This window comes from Helicoverpa zea, chromosome 3, assembly GCF_022581195.2.
Source record: "Helicoverpa zea isolate HzStark_Cry1AcR chromosome 3, ilHelZeax1.1, whole genome shotgun sequence".
NCBI classification, from domain to species: domain Eukaryota; kingdom Metazoa; phylum Arthropoda; class Insecta; order Lepidoptera; family Noctuidae; genus Helicoverpa; species Helicoverpa zea.
Window position 1 is genome coordinate 5,012,110 of NC_061454.1, and position 23,642 is coordinate 5,035,751.

Sequence of the window (23,642 nt, forward strand, 5' to 3'; positions counted from 1 at the left end):
GAAGCTACTTGTTTTGAAGATGTCAAAAATTCGTTAGCAAAATATTCCACAATTTTCTGAAAACTACAAAGATTATACTTAGTTATTATTGCAGGATAGGACCTGTCTCCCAAACTGAATGAGCATTCACCAATACAGTTTGTAAATTCGTCATTTTAAATATTCCAGGTGGCATGCCCGTAGTGCCATCAGGTACAATGATGCCGCCCATGATGCCGCCCGTGCTGGACGAGAGCATGCGCCACTACCTGGTGCATGCGCAGGCGCACCCCCACCACGCAGCGCACCATCAGCCGCAGCACCACCAGCCGCCGCATCACCAACCACCGCCTCATCATCAGCCGCCACACCATTACGTGAGTATACTAATTTAAAATATCTATCGTACCATAAGAACTTTTAAACGTCTGAAAATGTTAGATTATGACGTTGAAATAAGGTCCGTTTTGCAACCACACTTTTTTTAGACAAGTGTTCTACAGATGTTTTAGTTTTTCTAGTAAGGCTGAATAGGTTTAATAGGGGTTTGATCATTTGGGGAACGAAAATGATTTAGGGATGTAGAAGAGAGGAAGGACCCAGGACATGTCTTGGTTTTCTATGATTGTACATCAACTTTTACTCCAAATGCGGGAAGTTATTCGTTGAGGTTTCTGTGTGCAGGAGTTCCTTTCACATAAAAGGAACTAAATCTAAAATTTAGTTAATTTTCCGACTGCTATTTACGTCTTCAATATAAAACCCTACGTTAACGTTGATTACGTACAAGGGCAAAAAGTGTGCCTTTGGTTTTCTAACCAGTAAAAAAGTAAGCTAATGTTGTTTTGGACGATTAATTTGAATAAGTAAGTCACAAAAAACGTCACGTTTTGCCAATTACCATTATAATTGCTCAGTAACCAGCTATTCTGTGAACAAACATCCATCTGTCACGCAGTTTCCTCACATAATATGTCGTCTCCGAGATCGTGTAAGAACATAAGACGTATAATAAACTGCGGCTATCTCTAATTAGGCTTATCCGGGATAAAGCTAATACGATTTCCTTTATTTATTAGATCCTTGTTTTGTCAGGGAACTACTTAGTCCTTCTAAGGAATCCTGACTCACGTACGCCATATGTGTAACCAGGATCTAAAGCGACACGCTTCGGTATTCTAGAGCGTGAATAGTGTTCTTTAATAACTATACGTGCTGACTACCTATCTATATGGTGGTGTGCATCAGGATAATCGAAAGAATTCTATTCACTCAAGTGTAGCTAGGATTTCCTACTTTATCCTCGTAAGCATACAGGACAAAATCTAGTGCGCCAACAATCTTGTAATTCTTACATGCAGTTGTGGGTTCTTGTTATCTAATAAAGTTCTTGTTAACTGTTTGTTAGTTTTACCTTCATTGACCAATTACTAGTAATCGTAGTTATTTTACAATATTACTTTACTAGCTTCCGCCCGCAGTTTTACCTCAAGCGAACTACTTCCACATAGATAAAAAGTAGCCAGTATTTAAAAATGCTTTCGGTAGTTTTCCGCAAACGTATATAAATGGCAAATGTAATGGCATAGAGATGCCAGGGCAAAACAGTAATTAAAAAAAATTCATGTCTTCTCGATGTATTGTCCGGAGAATACCTTATTCAGTTCACTGCCCCACCAAGGCCGCTGTACGCTAATAACACTCCTTACAATCATTGAATTGACAATCAGCCGCTAATACTGAACTAGGTATAGTGCAATTTTTATTGACTTTAATAGGACACGAGCGTTATTAAGTAAGTACATTACAATCTTGAGTAAAGTCGTGGAATTATATTACGTACATTGGAATTGGACTTTCCACGTAATAAATGATTTTCTTTATTATACTGAAATGTAGAGATAAATAAAATATGTTATTTTATTATTATTGAGCTACCTAAATAATGCTAATGTCCATGTCGTCCGCGTCGAATATTTATTTTCATACAAAGTCAAAGTCAAAGTCAAATCATTTATTTCATTTAGGCCTTTACAAGCACTTATGAACGTCAAAATTATAACTAAGTTTGATTCTAGTTGCCCATTCCAAAAGTAGCTTCCTATGGAGAAGAACGGGCAAGAAACTCCATGGTTACTCTTTTTTAAAAATAATATGGTATTACAGTTTGTATGTATTGATACATACAGTAACAGCATGCGAAGATCATGTAGAATCGCAAAGACAAATGAGGATAAAATGACAATTAAAATGCTACATGGTGTTCACATTTACAAATTGGTTTATATTTTGGTACAAAATTACAAACAAATAATCAAAAGATGAATACAATTTTACTTGCTGGTGTAATTTTAATTTGTTAATTAATTAGATATTGTCAGTATGTCCTATGGAGCAGGACCAGCATGTTTCCAAGCATTTTTATCTTGAATGTAATCTTCTAATTTATAATATGCTTGCTTACAAAGTGTGGCTTTTATATGAGTTTTAAACCGCATGTCATTAAGTTCCAGAATGTTGTCTGGTATTTTATTATAACATTTGACACAATATCCCATGAAAGATGTATGTACTTTAGATAATCTAAACTGCGGGATAGCTATTTTATTTTTATTTCTAGTGTTATAATTATGTCTATCACATATTTTATCAAAGAAATGTAGGTTTTTCCTAACATACATGATATTTTCATAAATAAATTGGCAAGGTACGGTCATGATATTAATTTTTTTAAACAGTTCCCTAAGAGATTCACGACCACGTAAGTTGTACATAGCTCTGACAGCTCGCTTTTGTAAGATAAATATGCATTCAATGTCAGCAGCTCGTCCCCACAGCAGAATGCCGTACGACATGATGCTGTGGAAGTAACTAAAATATACTAGTCTAGCTGTTTCTACGTCCGCTAGCTGCCTTACCTTTCTAATAGCATAAGCGGCCGAGCTAAGACGACCCGCAAGAGATGTAATGTGGGGTCCCCACTGTAGTTTTTTGTCAAGAGTGATTCCCAGGAAAACTGTTTGATTTATAAATTCTAGTTTTTCACTATTAAGTATAATGTCACATTCACTACTTTTTACATTTGGCAATGAAAAACGAATGCATTTTGTTTTTTTTCCATTAAGAGCCAAGTTATTTGCGTTGAACCAATTTTGAACCTGGAGAATGGAATTGTTTACGTCGTCTAAGGTACGTCTACGTCGATCAATATTAAAAATAAGAGAAGTGTCATCGGCAAACAACACCATTTTAGGTTGATTATCAAATAAATAGGGCAAATCATTTATGTAAACTAAAAAGAGGAACGGACCTAATATAGAACCTTGTGGTACGCCCATTGCCATCACTGAACCTCGTGAATTTACGCCATTGACTTGAACTTTAAGTTGCCGACCATTTAGATATGATTTTAACAGCTGGAGAGAAGTATCTTTTATTCCGTAATGCTCTAGCTTTCGCAAAAGCGTTTCGTGATTTACACAGTCAAACGCTTTTGAGAGATCGCAGAAGATTCCAATAGAGTCTTCAGCTTCCTCCCAAGCCTTAAAGATGTGCTTGATCAAAGTTACACCAGCATCGGTTGTACAGCGACCTTTAGTGAAACCGTATTGTTCTTTGTGAAAGATGGAGTTTTTATTGAAATGGCGCAACATCTGTTCAAGCATCAACTTTTCAAATACCTTGCTGAGAACCGGTAAGACAGAAATGGGTCTATAGTTATTCGATTCCTTACTATTTCCCGATTTAAATAAAGGAACTACTTTGCTGTGTTTCATTAAATCAGGAAACACGCCTTGGTCTACGCTAACATTAAATATGTAAGTTAAATAAGGTGCAATTGTTACAATAATTGACCTACACTACAATGTGTATAGTATGTGTATAGTATACACCTTAAACTTCATCATGCTTTGCAAACGTTATGCTACTGTCAGTGTCAAAATTAAAAGCTATTTGACGTGAGACGCCAAACATGGAGTTCATTGACTTGTTTATTTTGTAACGGGTGTAAAAAAATCAATGTTTATTTATTAGAAAACGAGTATCAACAAATATTGTTTTTACAAAAAGTTAGCAATTTTACATGGCTAAATGTTGGATTTAATTCTACGATATTATGCTCATGAAATAAGTATACCTTTTGAAGACAATGCTATTATGGCGTGAAACTTCTGTGTAAACAAAATTCGCCTGATACATTCGATTGTTTCGCTTGTAAATTTAACCGCGTATATTTACATTTCGCTTTTAAATTTGTGCACAGGCGTGTCGAGTTATCCGACTATTTTCGGTGAGTAGGTGATTAAATAGAGTTGCGCGGTATGCGACGTTAATCTAATCGTGGCGAAGTTATACGGTCGCGTATGATTGTGTAGTGGACTGTTATCACGAAAACAGTTGGCTGTAGGTAGTACGTGGCAGTGACGTTCACATAACCGACTCAAATCTCAACTGGAATCTTGTAAAATATAATTTAAGAAAGATGAGTGAAGGTGACCGAAATAAAGTCGACAATTCCCAGCAGGAAGGCAATATAAAGGTTGGTGTAACAGCAGTTCACAAAATATTTGTTGCTCATTATATTCTGGTCTGCCTACAATATGTTAGTTTCAAGAGGTACTGATTCTTGGTTATTTTACAAAAATAAATTGTGATTATGCCTTTCATTTAATAGGTCTACTTTATGTTTATTATAATCGCATATAGTACACCCTTGGATTATTTATTTTTATCAAACTGCGGCACTGTTTTACTCACTTTAGCAAGAATATGTAGGTATACCTTAGTAATAAAATAATGTAAAAAATAATGTTATGACTATTGAAATATGCGGTAAACAGTTTATTTTATGAATTTTTGCATTGTTTGTTATATGTACTTAAATGTACATAATAAATTTAATTTATTTACAAGCTAGACAGTCTGTTTTAATTTATCACAGTTTATGTCGTAAATTATTAAGGCTCTGAGACTACTCTGTAAATTGATAAATCCTTTTAATTTTGGTAAGATACCTTTTCCGTGGGTGACGCATGAGGGAGGCAGATGAAACCCCGGAAAATAGTTATTAATTTATATAGTATGGTAATTCCATTGTCTTAGCATAATTTGAACTTTCATTAAATGTAATTTCTTTTGTTCCAGGCTCCTACTAATGGTACCGGGGGTCCACAACATTACTACAGTACCGGGTATCCACCACATTTCCACCATGTTCCACACCACATGCAGCATTCCCCACCGCCGCCGGCAGTCTTCCAGAAGGACGAGAGGACCCAGCGACAGTACTCTAAGCTAAAACAGAAACTAGAACGGAAGCAGACCAATAGGAATAATGGCATTGGTTAGTGTATAGGATTTTTTTTTTGATAGCTTAACAAACAGTCAATTCCGTATTTTGATATTGTATGTTTTTAAATGGACAACAACCAGAGAGTTAATATGTACTGAAATCAAATTGGCAAAGATATTAACAGTATAATTTTTCATGCAGATGCTAACTCGGGTGCTAGTACTCCGTCGCTCTCGCCACGTAAGGAAATAAATGGGCGCGCGGGCAGTAGTAGCGGCGCGAGCAGTGGCGGCAGTGGCGCGAGCAGTGGGAGCAGCCTGCCGAGCAGTGGGCCCAGCAGCGGCGCCAGCGCGGGCTGTGCCGGCAGCGGCGGTACCACCTCGTCCGGGGCCTGGTCGGAGGAGGGAGAAGCCTCGTCCGCCGAAGCCTCCGTGCAAGGCGATGGCTCGTCCGCCGCCGCCTCGGTACAAGGCGATGCCGAACCCGAAGATGAAACTGACGCCCAAGCTATACTTGACATGTTTGCTGCCAGACGCACACCACAGGTACTGAAATTGTTGTCGAATTATGAATATCGTCATAAATAGCGTGCCCTGATCAATAATGTGTGCTTAAATTTATCTTTTCATAGATTACTGACGTCTCATCGACCAGCGCTCTGGTGATTTGGAATCTGCCAGTCCCAGAAGATGTCATAGTTCCAAATGGCGAGTTAACGTATGACTTGCTTCTGGCTGATCGTGGTGGCCGATACAAAGCTATTTATAGCGGCCAGAGCCTTACCTGCAGGTGTGTATTGAACTCTAAATCTTGAAATAGATTAATTGTTAGTGCAAGAGTTAATGCTAAAATGTATTTTTGTACTCTACAGGGTAAGAGATCTGAAGCCGGGCTACGAGTACTCAGTATGCCTGCAGATTCGCGCCGGAAAGTTAGAAACGACGAGTGCTTCGGCGACGTTCCGTGCGCCGGCGGCGCGGCCCGAGCAGATGGCGGCGCCGCGCGTGACGCAGCGGGCGCGCACGTCGCTGCAGCTGCGCTGGGCCGCCGCCGCCGACAACGGCGCCCGCCTGCTGCACTACGTGCTCGAGATGGACGACGGCGACGGCTTCGTGGAGATCAGCCGTCCGCGCAGTCGCCAGCACACCGCCAACAATCTGCGGCCGCAGACTCGCTACCGATTCCGTATCGCCGCCGTCAACGACTGCGGGCGCGGCGAGTGGAGCGAAGAGACGGTCGCCTGGACCACGGGCTCGCCCCCGCCCGCCCCCGCGCCTCCCGCCCTCACCTCCGCCACCAACGAGTCGTTGGTGCTGGGCTGGGAGCGTCGATCCGACGAAGAGTTTACGTTACAAATGGACGACGCGGCTCGCGGTCACGGGTTCCTTCCCGTATACTCGGGCCCCGACAGAACTTACGTGTGCACTGGTCTCCATCGCGCCACAGACTATCGTTTTCGTCTCCGCTGTGAAACTGTCGACGGCCAAGGACCCTGGTCCGTAGAAGTCACGTACCGAACACTTCCCGAGCGCCCTGGCCCGCCTGGCCGGCCTACGTCTCGCGGTCGGATTCATTCCCGCGCATTTCGCCTTCGTTGGGAACAACCCGTGGACGACGGCGGCGCTGCAGTAGATTGTTACACCCTAGAGCTCGATGCCGGCGATGGGTATCGGCCAGCTTACCGAGGCCCAGAGCGCGAGGCGCACTGCGACCGCCTGCTGCCCGGCACGCCGTACCGCGCGCGAGTGCGCTGCAGCAACGAGGCCGGCCTCAGCGACTGGTCCGCCGCCGAGACCGTCACCACCGAGGCCGCCGCGCCCGCCGCGCCGCCCGCGCCCGCGCCCGCCGCCGAGCCGCGCAGCACGCTCGTGTCGCTGCGCTGGCGCCCGCCCGACTGCACCGGCGGCGCGCCCCTCACCGACTACCGCCTCGAGATCCTCGAGGCGCAAGATCCCGAGGGGGCCGCCCGCCTCGCCTACCAGGGGCCCGAGTGCGAGTGCATCGTGCGCGACCTCATGCCCGGCCGACTCTACCACACGTGGGTCACGGCTCACAACAGGGTGGGCGCTAGTCCGTCATCCCCAGCTCTCATCTTCGCGACAGCCCCGGCGCCACCAGACGCACCGGACACGCCAACCGCACAATTAGAAGGCGCTCGTGCCGCGAGGCTCGAATGGAGTCCACCGCGGGACAACGGCGCGTCTATTCTCGATTACCGCCTGGAAATGAGCTCCACGAATGTCGACGACGCATTCTCAGAAGTATATAGAGGCGCCGACACTAGCTGTCTGGTCAGTCGCCTCGTGCCGTTCTCGCCGTACTTCTTCCGAGTGTGCGCGAGCAACGCGGCGGGGCGAGGCGCGTGGTCCGGCGTGCGCGACGTGCTGACGCCGCGCGCGCCGCCCGCCGCGCCCGCCGGCCTGCGCCACGAGGCCACGGCCGACAGCCTGCGCCTGCAGTGGCGCCCGCCCGCCGCGCACGGCGCGCCGCTGCTGCGCTACCGCGTGGAGGTGGGCGACGCCGCCTACGACACCGAGGGCCCGGCGCCCGAGCGCGTGGTGCGCGGCCTGGCGCCCGACACCGTGTACCGCGTGCGCGTGGCCGCGCTCAACGAGCTAGGCCTGGGCGAGTGGTCGGACGAGGCACGCGCCGCTACCCGCCCGCCGCCGCCCGCGCCTCCCGCGCTGCGCTGCGTGCAGGCGCAGCACAACCACCTGCGCCTCGAGTGGCCGGCCGCCGGCGGCGAGGGTGCCACCTACTGCGTCGAGATGCGCTCGCTCGACGCGAGAGACTTCCGACCCGTGTACCGAGGCTCGGCTCGCTCGTGCAAGGTGAAGAAGTTGCGCGAGGCGACTACGTATGCGTTCCGGATACGAGCCAGCGACGAGCGCGGCGGGCGCGGCGCGTGGTCGGAGCCGCTGGAGGCCGCCACCATCGCCGCGCCGCCGCCCGCGCCCCGCGCGCCCACCGTCACGCAGCCGGCGCCGCGCTCCGCGCTCGTGTCGTGGGACCCGCTCGACGACGCGGAGTACCTGCTGCAGTGCGCTCGCGCTAGGGATGCCGCCTATAAGCAGGTCAGTCTCAAACAATACTGGACATTCAAAGTATTCAAACCTTTAAGTAGACGCATTTTATATAAAAAATATGTATTTGTGAATATAAAATAGTAAATAGTGCAAGAGGTCAGACATGAATAAGCAAGTGTTATGTTTTCTTTGTCAGGTGTACTCGGGCAGCGAGACGCAGTTCCAGCTGGAGGAGCTGGAGGCGGGCGCGGAGTACCTGGTGCGCGTGTGCGGCGTGCGCGGCGGGCTGGCGGGCGCGTGGTCGCCGGCGGCGCGGCTGGCGGTGCCGGCCGGCGCCCCCGCGCCGCGCCCGCGCCGCGCCCGGCCCGCGCGCACGCTGCACCCGCGCCAGCTGGCGCTGCTGATGGCGGCGGCCTTCCTGCTGCTGGCGGTGGCCGTGGCCGTGCTGCTGCAGGGGCTGGTGGAGCCGCAGCCGTGACGCGCGCTGGCGGTGGCGCAGTCCCGCGCGCTGTCCGTGCTGCCGCCGTAGCCGGCTCGCGAGCTGCCGCCGCAGCCGGCTCGCGTGCGGGGGCCGCCCGCTGGCTCGCGTCCGTCGATCCAGATCGATGTTTACATTTAGAATACGAAAATATTACCGGCTTTGCATTTTTTGCATCGATGTGAGGTTGCCATTCAGAGTGTATATTTTTTACAGTCGAGCGAGAGAGCCTCGCGTTCTGTCGTGTCTCCTATGTGTTGTATCTAAACTTTCACAAATTTTCATAAATCTAGTCTATGCTTGTAACTTATTATTTTATTTACTGTATTAGCAAAATACCGTTGTGCTTGTTTATACTATATTTGAATACTGAATCGTAATATTTGTTTTGACGGTGATACGACACGTACTTCCGATATTTAATATTTCCTCTTTGTACTGTTTTCCATACATTTGATATTTCATATTTTTATAAAATTAAATTATCGAACGATCTGTTGCATAACTTTATCAGATTTAATTATAAGAAGATAGCAAACGAGGTGCTCTATATTATTATTATTAATGTTTTGTTAAGAGGGACGTGGCCCCTCGCTCTGCAACGAGTTTCCAGTGTGTGTGCTGTGATCACTTCCTTATGCGAATGAGACTGATTTTACAAGTAAATGCTTTGTTTATAGAATGAATCAATGCTTACCCTTTGATGACTAACTGTGTCTGCGCCATTTACATATAAGCACGTCTGTTCGTTACTTGTGGCAAGTTGTCGGGGACGGTGAAGCTGCCGGCTGGTGTAATGTGAACCTATGTGAATGGGACAGAGCCACGGCGGAGCGGCCGTGGTCACTACACAAACAATCCGATTTTATATGCTCCGAATGCTTATTTGATAGTATCGATGTATACCTAATTATATTGTATTATCGATAACTTCATAATATTGTTGTTTTTATTCACAGAACATGACCTTTTATTGATGACATTATATAATATAGATTAATTTGTTTATAAATTTAGAGATTACGAATTATTGAGATTGTTACCACCCGGTATAAAAGTAAGAAAAGGATTTCAATTTTAGAAAATTATGTTTCAAATATGATATTTTAAATGAAATGCCCATACTGGTGTTTGTTACTTTAATAACATTATTAGGAAATTGTTAACTGATGTTCATATACCTATAAATATAATTTTAATAAACGAATTTCTTGTAGATAAGAAAAAGTGAATTTAAGTATCATTTATATTCAGAATTAGATTAAATAAAGCATCGTACGGGGTTCGAACTTTGATGTTTCTTAGTATCATTATTCAATTAATGTTGTTTCGTGGAGGTAATGTCGTACATAATAAAATAACATTGAATATTGTCATTGTTACGTAGGCTTCGTATTGTATTGGAGTTTACTTCGCTCGGCGCCGGCCTATAGTATCGCGCCGGCGACGGTCATGTATGTTGCTGTATTTATTTATTATTATTTATGTTTGAGATACAATTACGCACCAATAAGCATAAAATAAATCGTAAATATGTAATATTTACTTCTACTGTGATTAGCTTATTCTATTCTTTCTACATATAGTATCTTTATAATTATTGTCTGAAACATTCCTAGGGTACGTGTTACTTTCGGATATCAAAGAACCTTTTTTTAAATTTGTTAATAATTCTGTAGTAGACAAGAAATTCACTTCGTGCCTATTTCCGTACGGCATAATTTAAAACGTAAGCGCAGCTTACACTGTTATAAATTATTTAATTTTCGAAAATTTTATAATAATGATGATGTGCAATTAACAATTATTTATTCTTTATCGCTTAATATAAATATTTATTTTTTAGAAATTATATCAGAATAGTATCGTTTATCAAGTGAAGGAATCGATGTTCCTAAGTGAGTTTTACACTGTTGTACAATACACCGATTGCAAGCTAAATTGTGTACTACGGTCAAGCATTCCAACTTTATTCCACTTGTAAATAGGCCTAATGAATTCTACGACTTTTATAAATGTACATGCTTTAATGAAATGTAAATAAATCTGATGTTCATGAGCTTCATGTAAGGAGCATGTTTAGATGCTGAACATGTATGCGAATTGAAATTACTGCATTGTGTTGAGAACTAAACGTTTTTAAATTAATGAGAATTACGGGGATAACATCTCATATTGTATTTGTGTTTGAGTATGTAACGTATAACGAAAAATGTATATGTTTTAATATAATATTTGATGATGTTATGTATACAATTTATTAAACATGAATATATCAATAAAACTATATTTTGTGTACATTGAATGTTTAATTTGTTTTTCTACGACAATACAAAACATACCACAAAACTTAATAACAATATTCCATCCATAATTACGGTCTATTTTACAACACTGACAGGTCAATCTATTTATTACAAAGTGTATTAACTCAGTACCTAAGTAATAACTATAATACCGCTATTAAATAAGACACAACTTTGGTCCTATAAGAAGACTAGTTTTTGTACTATGAGTATTTTCACTTAAACCTAGATTTATTACTAAAGCCTGTCTAGATTGGTGGGAACAGTTGGCACGACTTCACATTTTCACTGTACACTTCAGTATAGTTAGTTAAGTAAGACTTCTCCTTTGTAGAAATGTTATCAATGCAGCCTTTGAAGTTTTGGGGAAATATTTTCTTAGCTATTGTGTATTCTTGGTCGGATATACCACCTGAAATATAAATTTTAAATGAAACTTTTACCTCTTACTAGTTTCTACTTAGTAGTCTTGGAGGTAAAATAATTCAATTGGTCTAAGCAAAGTTAGTAATTAGTAAAAATTCCTTACCAATAAACACGTCCACATTATTAGCTTTATTCACCATTCCTGGTTCTTCTGTATAAACCAGTGTTTTATCAACAGTCAATGTAATATTAATCTTGTCCATCTTTAGTATTAAAACGTGCCACTCAGCGTCACTAAGGAATCCTGCATGAGGCATCAATCTGGACAAAGTTCTGGTCGGTCGAGCAGAATTAATGTAGTTCGTGCTAATGTTGTTTTGATGGAATGACCAGACTAGCCTCAGGAAACCCTTTTCAAGACCTAAGCCGATGTAGTCGGTACCCTGTGAACAAGAAGTAATATACGTGTTTATACAGGTGGTGCCAGTATAGTGCCCTGAGGAACTCCTCTATAAAAAATAATTAAATTAGTTCTACGGTACCATAATGATGGTAAGGATGAAATTGAGTGCTATCTAAGGATGATGCCACACCAATTTACCAAAATAGGGATCACATCTTTCAAACGAATGAATAATGTATATGCTACACATTGTCAAAGGCTTCATCTAGATCTTTACCGATTGTATATCGATCCATCGAACAAAATTTTTATTACAAGTGTTTATATAACTATGTAGTTGTTAACCTATTTCTTTACATATTTACAAATTTAAAAATAAACCCTTACCATATCTATCCAAACCAGAAGACCATTTGGCTCAGCAGTAGTAAAGTTGAGTCCGATATAGTTTGGCCGAACAAGTGAAGGAGTAATGCGTTGTTGGTTCGTATGACTGGCTGCTGGCTGTCGTCCTAAGGAGACTAGCGATGTACCGTCGAATTGAGGAATTTTGATTTCGATCTCTGGAAGGTTAGTGGTGATTCATTATATGGCGGAAAGTTATTATATAGGTTTTGGTGTGATTATGATGAATCAGAGATGTTAGTAGAAATTTAGAACTACCTCAATTTTCGTGTTAAATTGACCGAAACGAATGCAATTTTATGTATGTGTTTGATAGTGCAGACTATGTATGTTGCTGTATTTATTTACAGTTATTGATTTTTTGCCTGCAGAATTTAACATTGTAGATAGTTTATGATCACGTTTTTTTTTTTTGAGTTTCTTGCATTACAAGTACATAAGATGATGCTAAGCATCATGCTAAGAACAGCTGATATCAGATAAGAAGAGGCAAGACATCTTGATCTCGATAATGCTGATCCTGACGATAATGAAGTTAATATTATTAAGGCAACTGACTATTATCGCAGAAGGTGCCAGCATATCCAGGGCCGCACACACAGCGACCAGCCCTACACCGGCCTCTTGGCCACACACAGGAGGCCGGAGAGCAGGCCGCATGACGTCTGCACCGGGGGCCCGTGCCCACGTAGTTGGAGGCGGCCCCGCATGCACAGCGAGCACGGCCCTGCTCTAGTACACAGACCCCACCGCCGCATGCTTCGGAGCCACAAGCTGTGCCGTCACAGTCAGCGAGGTTGCGACCCTCTGGGAATCGAAGCAAATTATGTAGACAAAGGATGTGAATTATTTATACTTGATTTTTAGCTAAGTTTAACACTTGTGGAACTTAGGTTAGATGAGATTTGAAGCTAAGGCCCATGTTCAGAGACAATTTAAACGTCAGTTTTCTTAAAACTACTGTTTCACGTTTAATTTTGAGAGTAAACAGTTGTTTCAAGAAAAACGATGTTGTCGGTGAAATTGAGTCTAAAATGATTCCCAATCTCGGTCATATTGTGGAAGGTGTCCCCAGTAGTGTCCTAAAATTGAGTGGAACATAATAAGCACCTTGTATATTCTGTTGTTCTAACGGCAAAAGGATATTGTTGACGTGAAGATTTTTGATACAACCAGTGTATGGTGCTGGAGCTCCAGACATTGCATCGAAAGGCAGTGATGATAAATCTTTTGCTCCACCTGAAATACAAGAATGAAATGTCGGTGAAGTTAAAAATAATTAAGTCTCATGAGATAGAGTTAGCTGGCAACAAGTATACGAAATAAACGATGACGTTAACTAAACAAAGCAGTTCTGGAAGTTACATAAACGTAATGTCCACTATGTGGTCAGTGGCGAAACCTTACCTTCTGGTGATTTTATCAGATCATCTCACGCTAAAGACACTACAACTATTTTGGATCTTTCTTGTTCCTTGATGACTTACCAAGAAGTATCGACGCATTGCCAGCCGTATGAGGATAAGCATGAGCCAGCATAGCTTCGGTACTGAGTGACCCATCGACCCACACGTACAGGCGACTGCCATAACGACCCGCTTTCACGCTGTGCCACTGCGACATTGACACCACCACGCCGCTGCGGACCAGTGATGTCACGCCGGATAGACGATCTGGATACAGAAACGTAGAGAGCTTAAGTTCACAGAAATTCATCACATTTCGTTATTGAAATAAGAGTTTTTGATACGGTTTTCAGTATGGCAGTAAATGAGTAAGATATGTCATGTACTAGTTATGTTCTAATCTTTGGACTACTGCAGGACTAATTCTATTTCACAAATCTCAGAGTTGGCTTCAGCTATAACACCAGCGCGGGGCCCAGCAGGGCCAAGGCCTGCTGGGGCTGCGGGTTGTTCGAAAGAGATACCGCGGCCCTGGTACATAAAAGGCCTATGACGGAACACGACGGTTTTTAGTCAGTAAGAGTCTGACACTCCCTCACCGCTGCTAACCCACAGCGGGAGGGGTCATTTGATGATTTTTGACATCGGAAAAAAAAAAGCTATAACACCAGCTAAAAGGTAGGTACTACCTCCATTTTTCCTAAAATAGGAAGATGACTCTATTGAATTTAAGAAATATCGAAAACGGCACATTTTGTCTCCCCTAGGTGTTTACCGAATATGGCACTTGAAATTTTTGTCCTAAATAAAAATTACTGGAGCTATACCAAATAAATGATGATGATAAAATCCCTATACCTGTCCACCGATACTCCAGCAAGCCACCCTGCAGCGACAGAGCAGTATAGAAGTGCGGCGTTTGAACAAACATCAGTAAGCCACGCTCCTTAGCCGGCTTGACTTCAGCCTCCAATGATAGGCTCACACTGGATATGGTGCGAGGATGTAGCTTCACGTAGGACCTGGTACCCGTGAAGAGGACGTCCGTAGGGAATAGTTCTGAAATGTGTAAATCACACCATCCATATAAATATGAAAGTTCTGATCAACTAGACAACTGTCATGCAACAATAGCGAAATGAATTCTGTCGAATAAAGGGACGTATAGCCATCAGAATATGAAGAATCTAAAGAGAAAAATAAGATAGAAGAATTAGAAATATCTTCAGTTACAAACGAACAGTGGGTAGGAGCAATTTAACAAAAATAACTTTGCCTCTAAGTCTCGATTTCTTTAAACAAGGCTACTTGCCGATTTTATATTCCTCATAGAAGTTCTACCTAAGAACATGTTACTTAGTTACTTCTTAATGACGATAAGAGAAGAAAACATTTACCTTGCTCACAATACACCCCAGTCTTCCCATAAGGACAGTCGCACTGCGTATTCCCGTCGGTGCTGATGACGCAGTGTCCCTGACATTTGGACGCCGAGCGGTCACACGGGTTGTGGCTGCTCGAGCAAGTTGCGCCAAACCATCCCTCGTTGCAGATACACCTTTATGCGAAGAAATAGTTTCAAGGTATATTTTAAAAGTTTTTGATTGGTTTAGACTAGATTTCCATATACATAATCAAATGTTGAAATTTTGGGGTGGTATTTTGCCGTTGTCGATTACACATGGATTTCGATAAGAGGATTACATAAAGGGAGTACTTACATAAGAAGAGTACAAAGACAGTATATAAGAGGACTACATAAGGAAATTAAATAAGAGAGTACATAAGAGGAGTATATAAGAAGAGTACATAAGAGGAGTATATAAGAGGAGTACATAAGAGGAGTACATAAAAGGAGTATATAAGAAGAGTACATAAGAGGAGTATATAAGAGGAGTACATAAGGGGAGTATATAAGAGGAGTACATAAGAGGAGTGCTTAAGAGGAGTACATAAGAGGATTACATAAGAGGAGTACATAAGAGGAGTACAAAAGAGGAGTACATAAGAGGAGTACATATACAGTATCCAGTACTTTACTTACCCATAAGTAGCCGGCGAATGTATACAAACACCTCGTGGTGCGTTACAGGACTTAGCAGTACACTGTGCGACGCCACACTGCCCCACCCCCCGGCCCCCGGCAGCCCGGGCCCCCGCCCCCACGGCCTGGCCCCCCACCTCCCAAACACAGCCCCGCCAGCCGCTGTGCAGGGGCAGGTCGTGAGGCAGCTCCGCGAACTCGGGGGATGGGTGACCTCCTGAATGGAACATGTTGAAGGCGTTTTTGTAATTGAGCCCTTCATTTTTTCAGTAAAATGAAAGTACAGCATCGTTTGGACTGTTTCATAGATCAGTCACCTAGAGTTGGGTGTCTACCAACCTAGAGTTCAATGAAATGTTGTCGAACTTTTTCACCACGTCCTGTTCCTAATAATTCAGCATGTACTTAACACATTGTAAAGAAACTTGTCCAGAGACCATAAACTTGACGAATCCCAGAGAAATGATTTTGACTGTCGCTGACCCAAAAAAAAAAAAACAGAATTGCCAAAAGCCAACCTTACCAATAAATATATACGGCAGTAGTGTCATCTTGGAGCTGTGTGCGGGCGCGTTGCCGGACACGTTGTGTCGGCCGTCCACGCTCAGCCCCGCGGAGCGTCCGCGCCGCCACACGCGGACCGCGTGTCCGCCGCGACGCGGGCTCAGTGCGCGGGATGTGAATACACGACGAGGACCTGAATAAGGGAAATTGGAAAAATTATTTCTGGGTAATATTTTGGGTCAAATCGATCAGGTCGCATCAAAGACTGTAATGAACAAAATTTTGAAGTTGTTTTTTGGCATTGCATCTAATTAAGAGGGTATAAATGATTTTAACCGATTTCAAAAAAAGGAGGTTCTCCGTTTGTGTCCTGTGGTTCTAGTTAAGGTGCATTTATTTAATTAATTATTTGAACAATATTTTTATTTGCATCTTTAGCAATGCCAAAAAAAAAACAAGGAAGATTCCCAAATCGATGAAGGGAATTTCTAAATGATAATATTTAACTTACATAGGCGGACGATTTGTTATAACTAACCTAAATCATTGATTAAACGCTAAAGAACTTTTAGGTTGATATGTATTGATGCATAGGTACGTACAGTGAGTCATTCCTGCATGTATAATGAATGAGTGTTGACGCCGACCTAAGCAATATCAACAAAAACATGCATTCTTGAGGAACACGGGTGCCTGATTATATTGGCGGATTGCCAATACTTGGCCATGTGTGCTTTATACAAACCTAAGTCTACATATGTGAGTGTAATATGTATATATCCATATTTAACGGATGTGGAAGGCTAACAATGCAAGTGAACTGAAATCATTAATTTTAGACTGCATTGTGTAAATATTCGTCAGTGGAGTGTATTGACCTACCTTCCAAACCGCTAAATGCTAATTTTGATGCAATTTACACATTTGTATGTAAAATTTTTGTTCTCCCACTCACCACTGCCCATATTCCAAGTAAGCATGACGTATCCTTTGACGAAAGTCAAGGCCACATGCTGGCTCCTCGAGTCATGCCGTCCACTTTGGCCCACGAACGCCAACAGAGCTATTTGGTCCATGTCCGAGGTCTGGAAGCGTAGGCGCAGGTCGAAACGATCCGAGTTCATGGCGGCAGGAGATAATGCGTACATTATGTACGAGGATATTCCAGTGCTTATTGGAGCTAAAGATGGGCGGGTGATCTCTACATCTGTGAAAGAAAATTGGATATGTGTTTGCAAAAGTTTTAAAAGAAAATGCATAAATAACGGTCTTCGCCGATACTTTTTTGACACAAATGAAGAAGGCCTTCCAAAGGGAGTTTATAGGGGAAGTAGATGAGGGAGTCTACCTACATATAGAGAAAGTATATAAGACAGTATGTAGAGGGAGTACATCGAAGAGTATGTAAGAGTGCGTAAGTGTGACGTCGTAAGAGGGTTGGATGCATGGTATTTGAGTAGAAGGGATCCGAATGGCATAGATGCAGACATTTAAAAAGTACCTAAAGAAATTATTATCTGCAAATAAAATAAATATGTACGTTGTAAATAGGTAATAAACACACCTTTATCTAAAACATCGATATTATGTATCATAAACACAGATTACAAGACTCTGGGTGGGCTAGCTAGAATCACTGTTTGATAATGTTATCTACAACCTAAGATATTATTTTATGAGTAATTGTAATAAAATCGGTTTGTCTGTAGATAACTACGATTTATAACACAAGCTTTCAAAACATAGTCACTGATCGTTATTTATAACTCCATCGATGATTAACTAAATTGTAATTTACTTGAGTGCTATTACAAAACACCGATTGAACCTTTGCCATATTTCTAGCCTTTAACGAACGGCATATTATATACCTTTTGGTTTATTCCATATGCTTGGCAGTTACGAAACATATTGTTAGTGCCAGTATAATTTTCTGTGGTCAAATTGCGATATTGCGATTTTGGCTTTTGTATAAAAGCCAAAAATCAATAATGGTGCCAGAAATCAAAATAAGTGGCTGCCTAACAAGAAAAAGGGAGATAAAAGAGTTTATGAGAAATATAGAAAAATTAGTAAGTAGCAATAGACATGATGGCCCCATAAACTAGAAAAGCCATATTAACCAAATTAACTAGAAAAGGGGAGATAAATGAAAGTGTGGGAATTGAATACTATAAAGTAAACTTACTGTATTCGCATAAGATGCCATGTTTCCCGTATGGACAAAGGCAGAGGAATCCACTGCCCGGGTGTCGAACACAACTGCCTCCAGATTGGCACGGGTTGTTCTCGCAAACGGATTCATTGCAATGCTCTCCAAGCCATCTGTAAATATCGACATTAAAATTGAAGACATTTTGAAGAAAGTTTTTTTAAGAAAACCTAAAGGAAGAAAAAACATGATTTAACTTCTGAATGTATTGTTATGTTACAGTAAGCTTCTGCTTAGTCGAAAATAACGCAGGAGTCATTTTCGACGAAATACCCGAAATTTCAAAGTTATCTAAAAGGAAGTCGTAAAAACATCAGGCCATTTCACATACTCCGGGCTTTGGCTTCTTCTATATTTGTGGCTATGATTCTTTAGGGATTTTATATTCGTCATCATCTTACCCATTGGCACAGGAGCAGGTGTATCCCCCGTCATGGTGGTCGCTACAGGTCCCACCGTTCAGACACGGCCCTGACAGACACGAGAGCGACAGGCACTCCGTTACTTCACCCGCATCTAGAGCATCGCCGAATACTTCACGTTTCTCACCGTTCACCTAAAGCACATTATTATAATTATTTCGACTTTTGAAAATGTTCCGGGAAATAGGAAATATCACAAATTCAGTAACTGCGTAGTTAGGTGGTCATAAATTCAAGAAGGCACTTAATATGTGCCCACTACAATATCATGATGACCCCAAAAAAAACTTAAACATGTGCCTTTTAAAAAAGCTAAACGTGAGTACAGGACCTGTGAGTTCAACACTGCAAATACATAAATTAGGCTAAAGGACCTAAAAAAAAATATTATTTACGAGTAATGGAATGGACAACTTACAATAAGATCTCTAATACATCCAATGAAAGGTTTGCTCTCATAATCTTTAACTTCTCTCGAATTTCCTAGATACAGTGTCGAGTTGTGGTCCAATGTGGTTATGTTGGCTACTTGACCACCACTCATGGCCACTGTGTCATTGAGACGGAGAGTCGCGTTGCAATGCTGATCTTCCGGGTACAAATCTAACCTGCAACGGAGGTATTAACGTCATTTAGCAAAAAAACATCGAAGCAGATGGAGAAAGGAAATAAGATGACACACATTTGACTAATTAAATTACCCATAAAATGTGTTATACTCTCTATTTGTTACTACACACCTTGTTTCAATTTTCATCGGGTACCCTTTATTGACAAAAGTCTTCAATTCACTCAACAACATTGTTTGGTAACCGCACGAAAATTTGAATTTCAATAATCCCGAATTCATGAACAGTTGCATGTAAACTCCTTTCGCTATATCCGCGTGTAGTATTTGGCCGTCAGTAATAAGCGTCTTTGCGTTAAATTCTATATTGATAGATGTAGCGTTTTTGAGTTTATGAGCTATGAATGAGTTTCCTCCGAAAGCTGCTGAAGTGATTGATATTGGTTCATCGCAAAATCTTCCTCCGTAATTGAAGTTGCAATGGCACTGAAATCAGAAGGAATATTAAGGATACATTCTATTACAACTTATATTGAAGTTGTCGTTCCTTACCCGAATTCCATGAGGAGTATTAATACAGCTTCCATGTTCATTACAAATGGAATCAGTGCATTCCGACTGCACGGTCGTCAATGTTTCTGTATCGACACCACTAGTGACTTCTACAGTTTCAGTGGTCGACGAGTATCCTGCAGGAAGGTCAGTAGTAGGATGTTCAGTAGGAACATCTGTAAACATCTTATCTGTACTTGTATCAGTTTTAGGCGTTGTTGTTATTTCTGGAGTAACTTCAACTGTAGTCAATGTAGGAGATGTGGTTCCAGTAGTTTCCTCTGCAATATCTTTTGTAGGTATCATTGTTGGTATATCAAGTTTGATACTATCTGTAACTGTCCCAGTGGTAGCATCCACTTCAGTAGGTGTTGGTTGCTGAGTAGTACTATCATTGCAAGCTCCCCTACATTCTGTAGTAGTCTCTGTTTTAGCATTATCCGATTCCATAGTAGGTCTAGTCTCTTCATGATCCGGTAGTTCTGATATTTCTGCTCTAATGGTTGTAGTTTCGATAAATATTGTTGTTTCTTCGGACACACTAGTGACTTCATTGTCTTTCTCTGTTGTTACCTCTGTTACTGTAGTAATAACAGGCTCTGGATCAGTACTAGTTCCTGAACTACTGGGAACATAAATGTCAGTTGTTCTTTCAGTTAAAACTTGAGTAGTTTCAGCTGTTGAAATATCTGTGAGAGTGGTTTCCGAATCAGATTTTATAGTCGTAGTTTCTTCAATCAAAGTAGTTATTATTGATTGACTAGAGCTAGTTATAGGTGTCGGACTTATATATTCACAATCGTAAGTCTCATCTTCCAGTATAAGACATTCGCACAACGGTCCAGTTAGTCTTGGTGGGCATGAGCAAGTAAAATTATCTACGCCATCTATACACGTACCACCGTTCATGCACCTGAAAGAAAAAGGGTTATTGATTATAGAATAAGTTTTTAATGAATCATCAAATAAATAAGTAAAGTATATGAAATTACCTTGGTCCTAATAAACACTCATCGTATTGTAACTCGCATCTCTCTCCATGATAATCGGGCACACAATAACAGACCCTAACACCATCTTCCACGACACATAATGCATTGTTACTGCAAGAGTTATCATCGCAAAACTCTATTTGCACTTCGCAACTTTTTCCCGTGAAACCTAAAAAGACATCGTGATTTGTCAACCATGTTTTTCGCAATGTTTTGTTGTGAAATAAAGAAAGGCATTTTTACCGAATGCGCAAGCGCACATGTAATCTGCATGGACATCAATGCATACGCCGCCATTTTGACAAGGGTTGGATTGACATTCGTCTATCTGATCTTCACATTTCAGTCCAGCCCAGCCTTAGAATTAAAAACAATTACAAGTATCATTACAAATGTCGTCAATGAGCAATAATGAAATTAGCTCAATCTTACAAACCAAAAACTGAATGACAACTTAACGGAAAAGCAGAAGCATCTTTATTCAGCGATCGCGTGACTACCACAATACAGCACAATCTAATGCCATCAACATTTTGAGCACATTATTTACCAGGCGAGCATTTGCAGTAAAATTTAAATCCAGGTCCTTCAATGCATTGACCTCCGTTGTAGCATCGAACTTCTTCCGTAGAGTTGCATACAGCTACGTCCAGCTCGCAATGTTCTCCAGAAAACCCTGGGATGCATGAGCATAGGTAGCCATTGTTCATGTCTATGCAGGTCCCGTTGTTGAGACAGGGGTTCGATTCGCATTCATTGTAGTTGGTTTCGCAATTGTCACCTAAAAGCATTTTAATTAATTAGGATCTGAAACTGAAAGGCTGTAAGTGCAGTTTTTACGTAAGTCAAGGTGTATTGATGCGGAAATTCAGTTGTGAATTAATTGAATGCACTTAACGACTTCGTTAAGTTTTAACTTTAAATTACCTTTTTTATGCATTTATGTCCCTGAAAGTTAAGTTCTTTTTATAGACATTCATTTTGATCTCCTAATCGGTTCTTACAATATATTCAGAAGATATTTGTTTATAACTGGAGAGGTAAGGTAGAGTCTTGTTCAAATGCCTTGTCGAATGAGTATCGCGGGACTAAATAAGGGTTGATTGAATGAGGTATCTAGCATGTAAGACATAATTGAGTATAGGTAGGTACATAGCGCCTTTGTATTGTATGTACTCTATATTACGTATCGGTAGGTCAATCAATACCTTTTAGGTAAATTAAGATGGTAATCTATTAAAGGTCCACGAGAAATGTTTGGCCAGTTACGCGCTCAAAAACGCTTTATTCGGGAATGTATTTGGATGGAAATTTCAGTCCTATTTGTTCAATTATTGTTTTCTGTCACGAATATCTATAGATTAAAATTGCAGCAATAAAAATATGCTTTTAGGCTATTCCAGCTGTGAATAAACTCGTTATTTCAAATGATGATCTCAGAAACATTTGATACAAAACTAGTGTATATTTAAATCCATATTCATCCGTCCTTATTTAAATATTACATTATACGTACCTATAAAACCATCAGGGCATGAACAGTTGTAGGAAGCAATACCATCGATGCAGGTGCCTCCATTCTGACATGGACTGGACCAACACTCATCCCAGTTGGTCTGACACTGCACCCCAGTGTACCCATCCACGCAGTAACATGCGTATGTACTGAAATTTACATGATCTTAAATGATCTAGATAGGTACCTGGGTTTCTTTTCGTTCCATCTCTTCAGTTCTCTTTGAAGTCGGTCAAGATTGTTTTCGATTGTCGATTAAGTAGGTATTTAGTTACGCTAGTTAGTTACGCTACACCCTATATAAATCTGACGTAAACGTATAAATAAACGAATACCTATTGAGCCTATATAAAACAAAATTTCGATACTTTCTTTCGATACTTTCATTTTCATCAGTGAAAAATAGGGCCATATGAAGCATATCATTTTATTACTATGTACATTGGTATTGGTAGTGCGATAGTATCTGTTTGTGGTATACCCATACATAGGCCATATTAACATTAATGGACGGATTGATATTGTAAACAGATACAGAACACTAATTGGTAGGTTAATATAGGGTTTCATACATTTCCAGGAAATATGGCCGGCCAGACCAATTGCCTAGGTCAACCTAACAGTATTACATGGCATAAATTATGTGTGAAAATTAATATATATTGGAATGTTAACCTTGTATAGTATAACAAAAGGAGGTTTTATAAATGAGTACTTACGTATTGACGTCGTCTATACAGATACCATGTTGGCAGGGGCTGCTAAGACACGAGATGCCAGCGGTCGCCACCCTGGCTGCTGCTAGCAACCACCAAACTGTTTGCAATAAACTCTTCAATCTCACCAAAAACATGGTGCTTAAACTAGAGAACTCTTAAATGTTTACAGAAATATACATGCTGCTCTATGGAGTCAACGGCTCCCAATAAAAAAAATAAAAGTTCAATGACACGACCGAGTAAAACTTTGAAATGAATAATTAATTTGTACACAGATATTTTATATTAAAGCTAAACTTATTTAAGAGCACAGAGATTTCCTAATCACATGCACGCATTATCTAAACGGACTATTTAACTATAATAGAACATTTTGGGAAGTATATCGTAACAAAGGATCGCACGCTTTACAGCGCACAGTCGCCAGAACTGGGTCTGATGGGCGAGGTGT

At 41.4% G+C, this 23,642-nt stretch overlaps 2 protein-coding genes across 4 annotated transcripts in view; one reads left to right on the forward strand and one right to left on the reverse strand.

The window, feature by feature from the left end:
• Nucleotides 1-11,074, forward strand: part of LOC124645643 (fibronectin type-III domain-containing protein 3a) — a 53,812-nt gene extending 42,738 nt beyond the window's left edge. For 2 of the 3 annotated variants that reach the window (XM_047185465.1, XM_047185466.1), the window contains exons 3-8: nt 169-356; nt 5,125-5,323; nt 5,474-5,817; nt 5,904-6,061; nt 6,144-8,346; nt 8,495-11,074. In XM_047185465.1, the coding sequence (XP_047041421.1) occupies nt 169-356; nt 5,125-5,323; nt 5,474-5,817; nt 5,904-6,061; nt 6,144-8,346; nt 8,495-8,776 (3,374 nt within the window). In that variant the 3' untranslated portion in view covers nt 8,777-11,074. Of the gene's footprint in view, nt 1-168; nt 357-4,059; nt 4,520-5,124; nt 5,324-5,473; nt 5,818-5,903; nt 6,062-6,143; nt 8,347-8,494 lie in introns of those variants that run through there. The other variant, XM_047185467.1, reaches the window with a different exon arrangement.
• LOC124645644 (protein eyes shut) lies at nt 11,075-23,556 on the reverse strand. Its single transcript, XM_047185468.1, has 21 exons — nt 23,192-23,556; nt 22,473-22,621; nt 21,507-21,737; nt 21,200-21,313; nt 20,957-21,125; nt 19,965-20,877; nt 19,585-19,898; nt 19,263-19,452; nt 18,824-18,978; nt 18,399-18,535; nt 17,166-17,417; nt 16,230-16,403; nt 15,707-15,923; nt 15,060-15,220; nt 14,521-14,721; nt 13,744-13,929; nt 13,367-13,495; nt 12,815-13,063; nt 12,239-12,414; nt 11,612-11,891; nt 11,075-11,494 (listed from the first exon to the last, which is right to left on the reverse strand). The coding sequence occupies exons 1-21, from the start codon at nt 23,323-23,325 to the stop codon at nt 11,331-11,333; spliced, it is 4,695 nt and encodes a 1,564-aa protein (XP_047041424.1). The 5' UTR covers nt 23,326-23,556; the 3' UTR covers nt 11,075-11,330.
• Between the last annotated feature and the right edge of the window lie 86 nt (nt 23,557-23,642).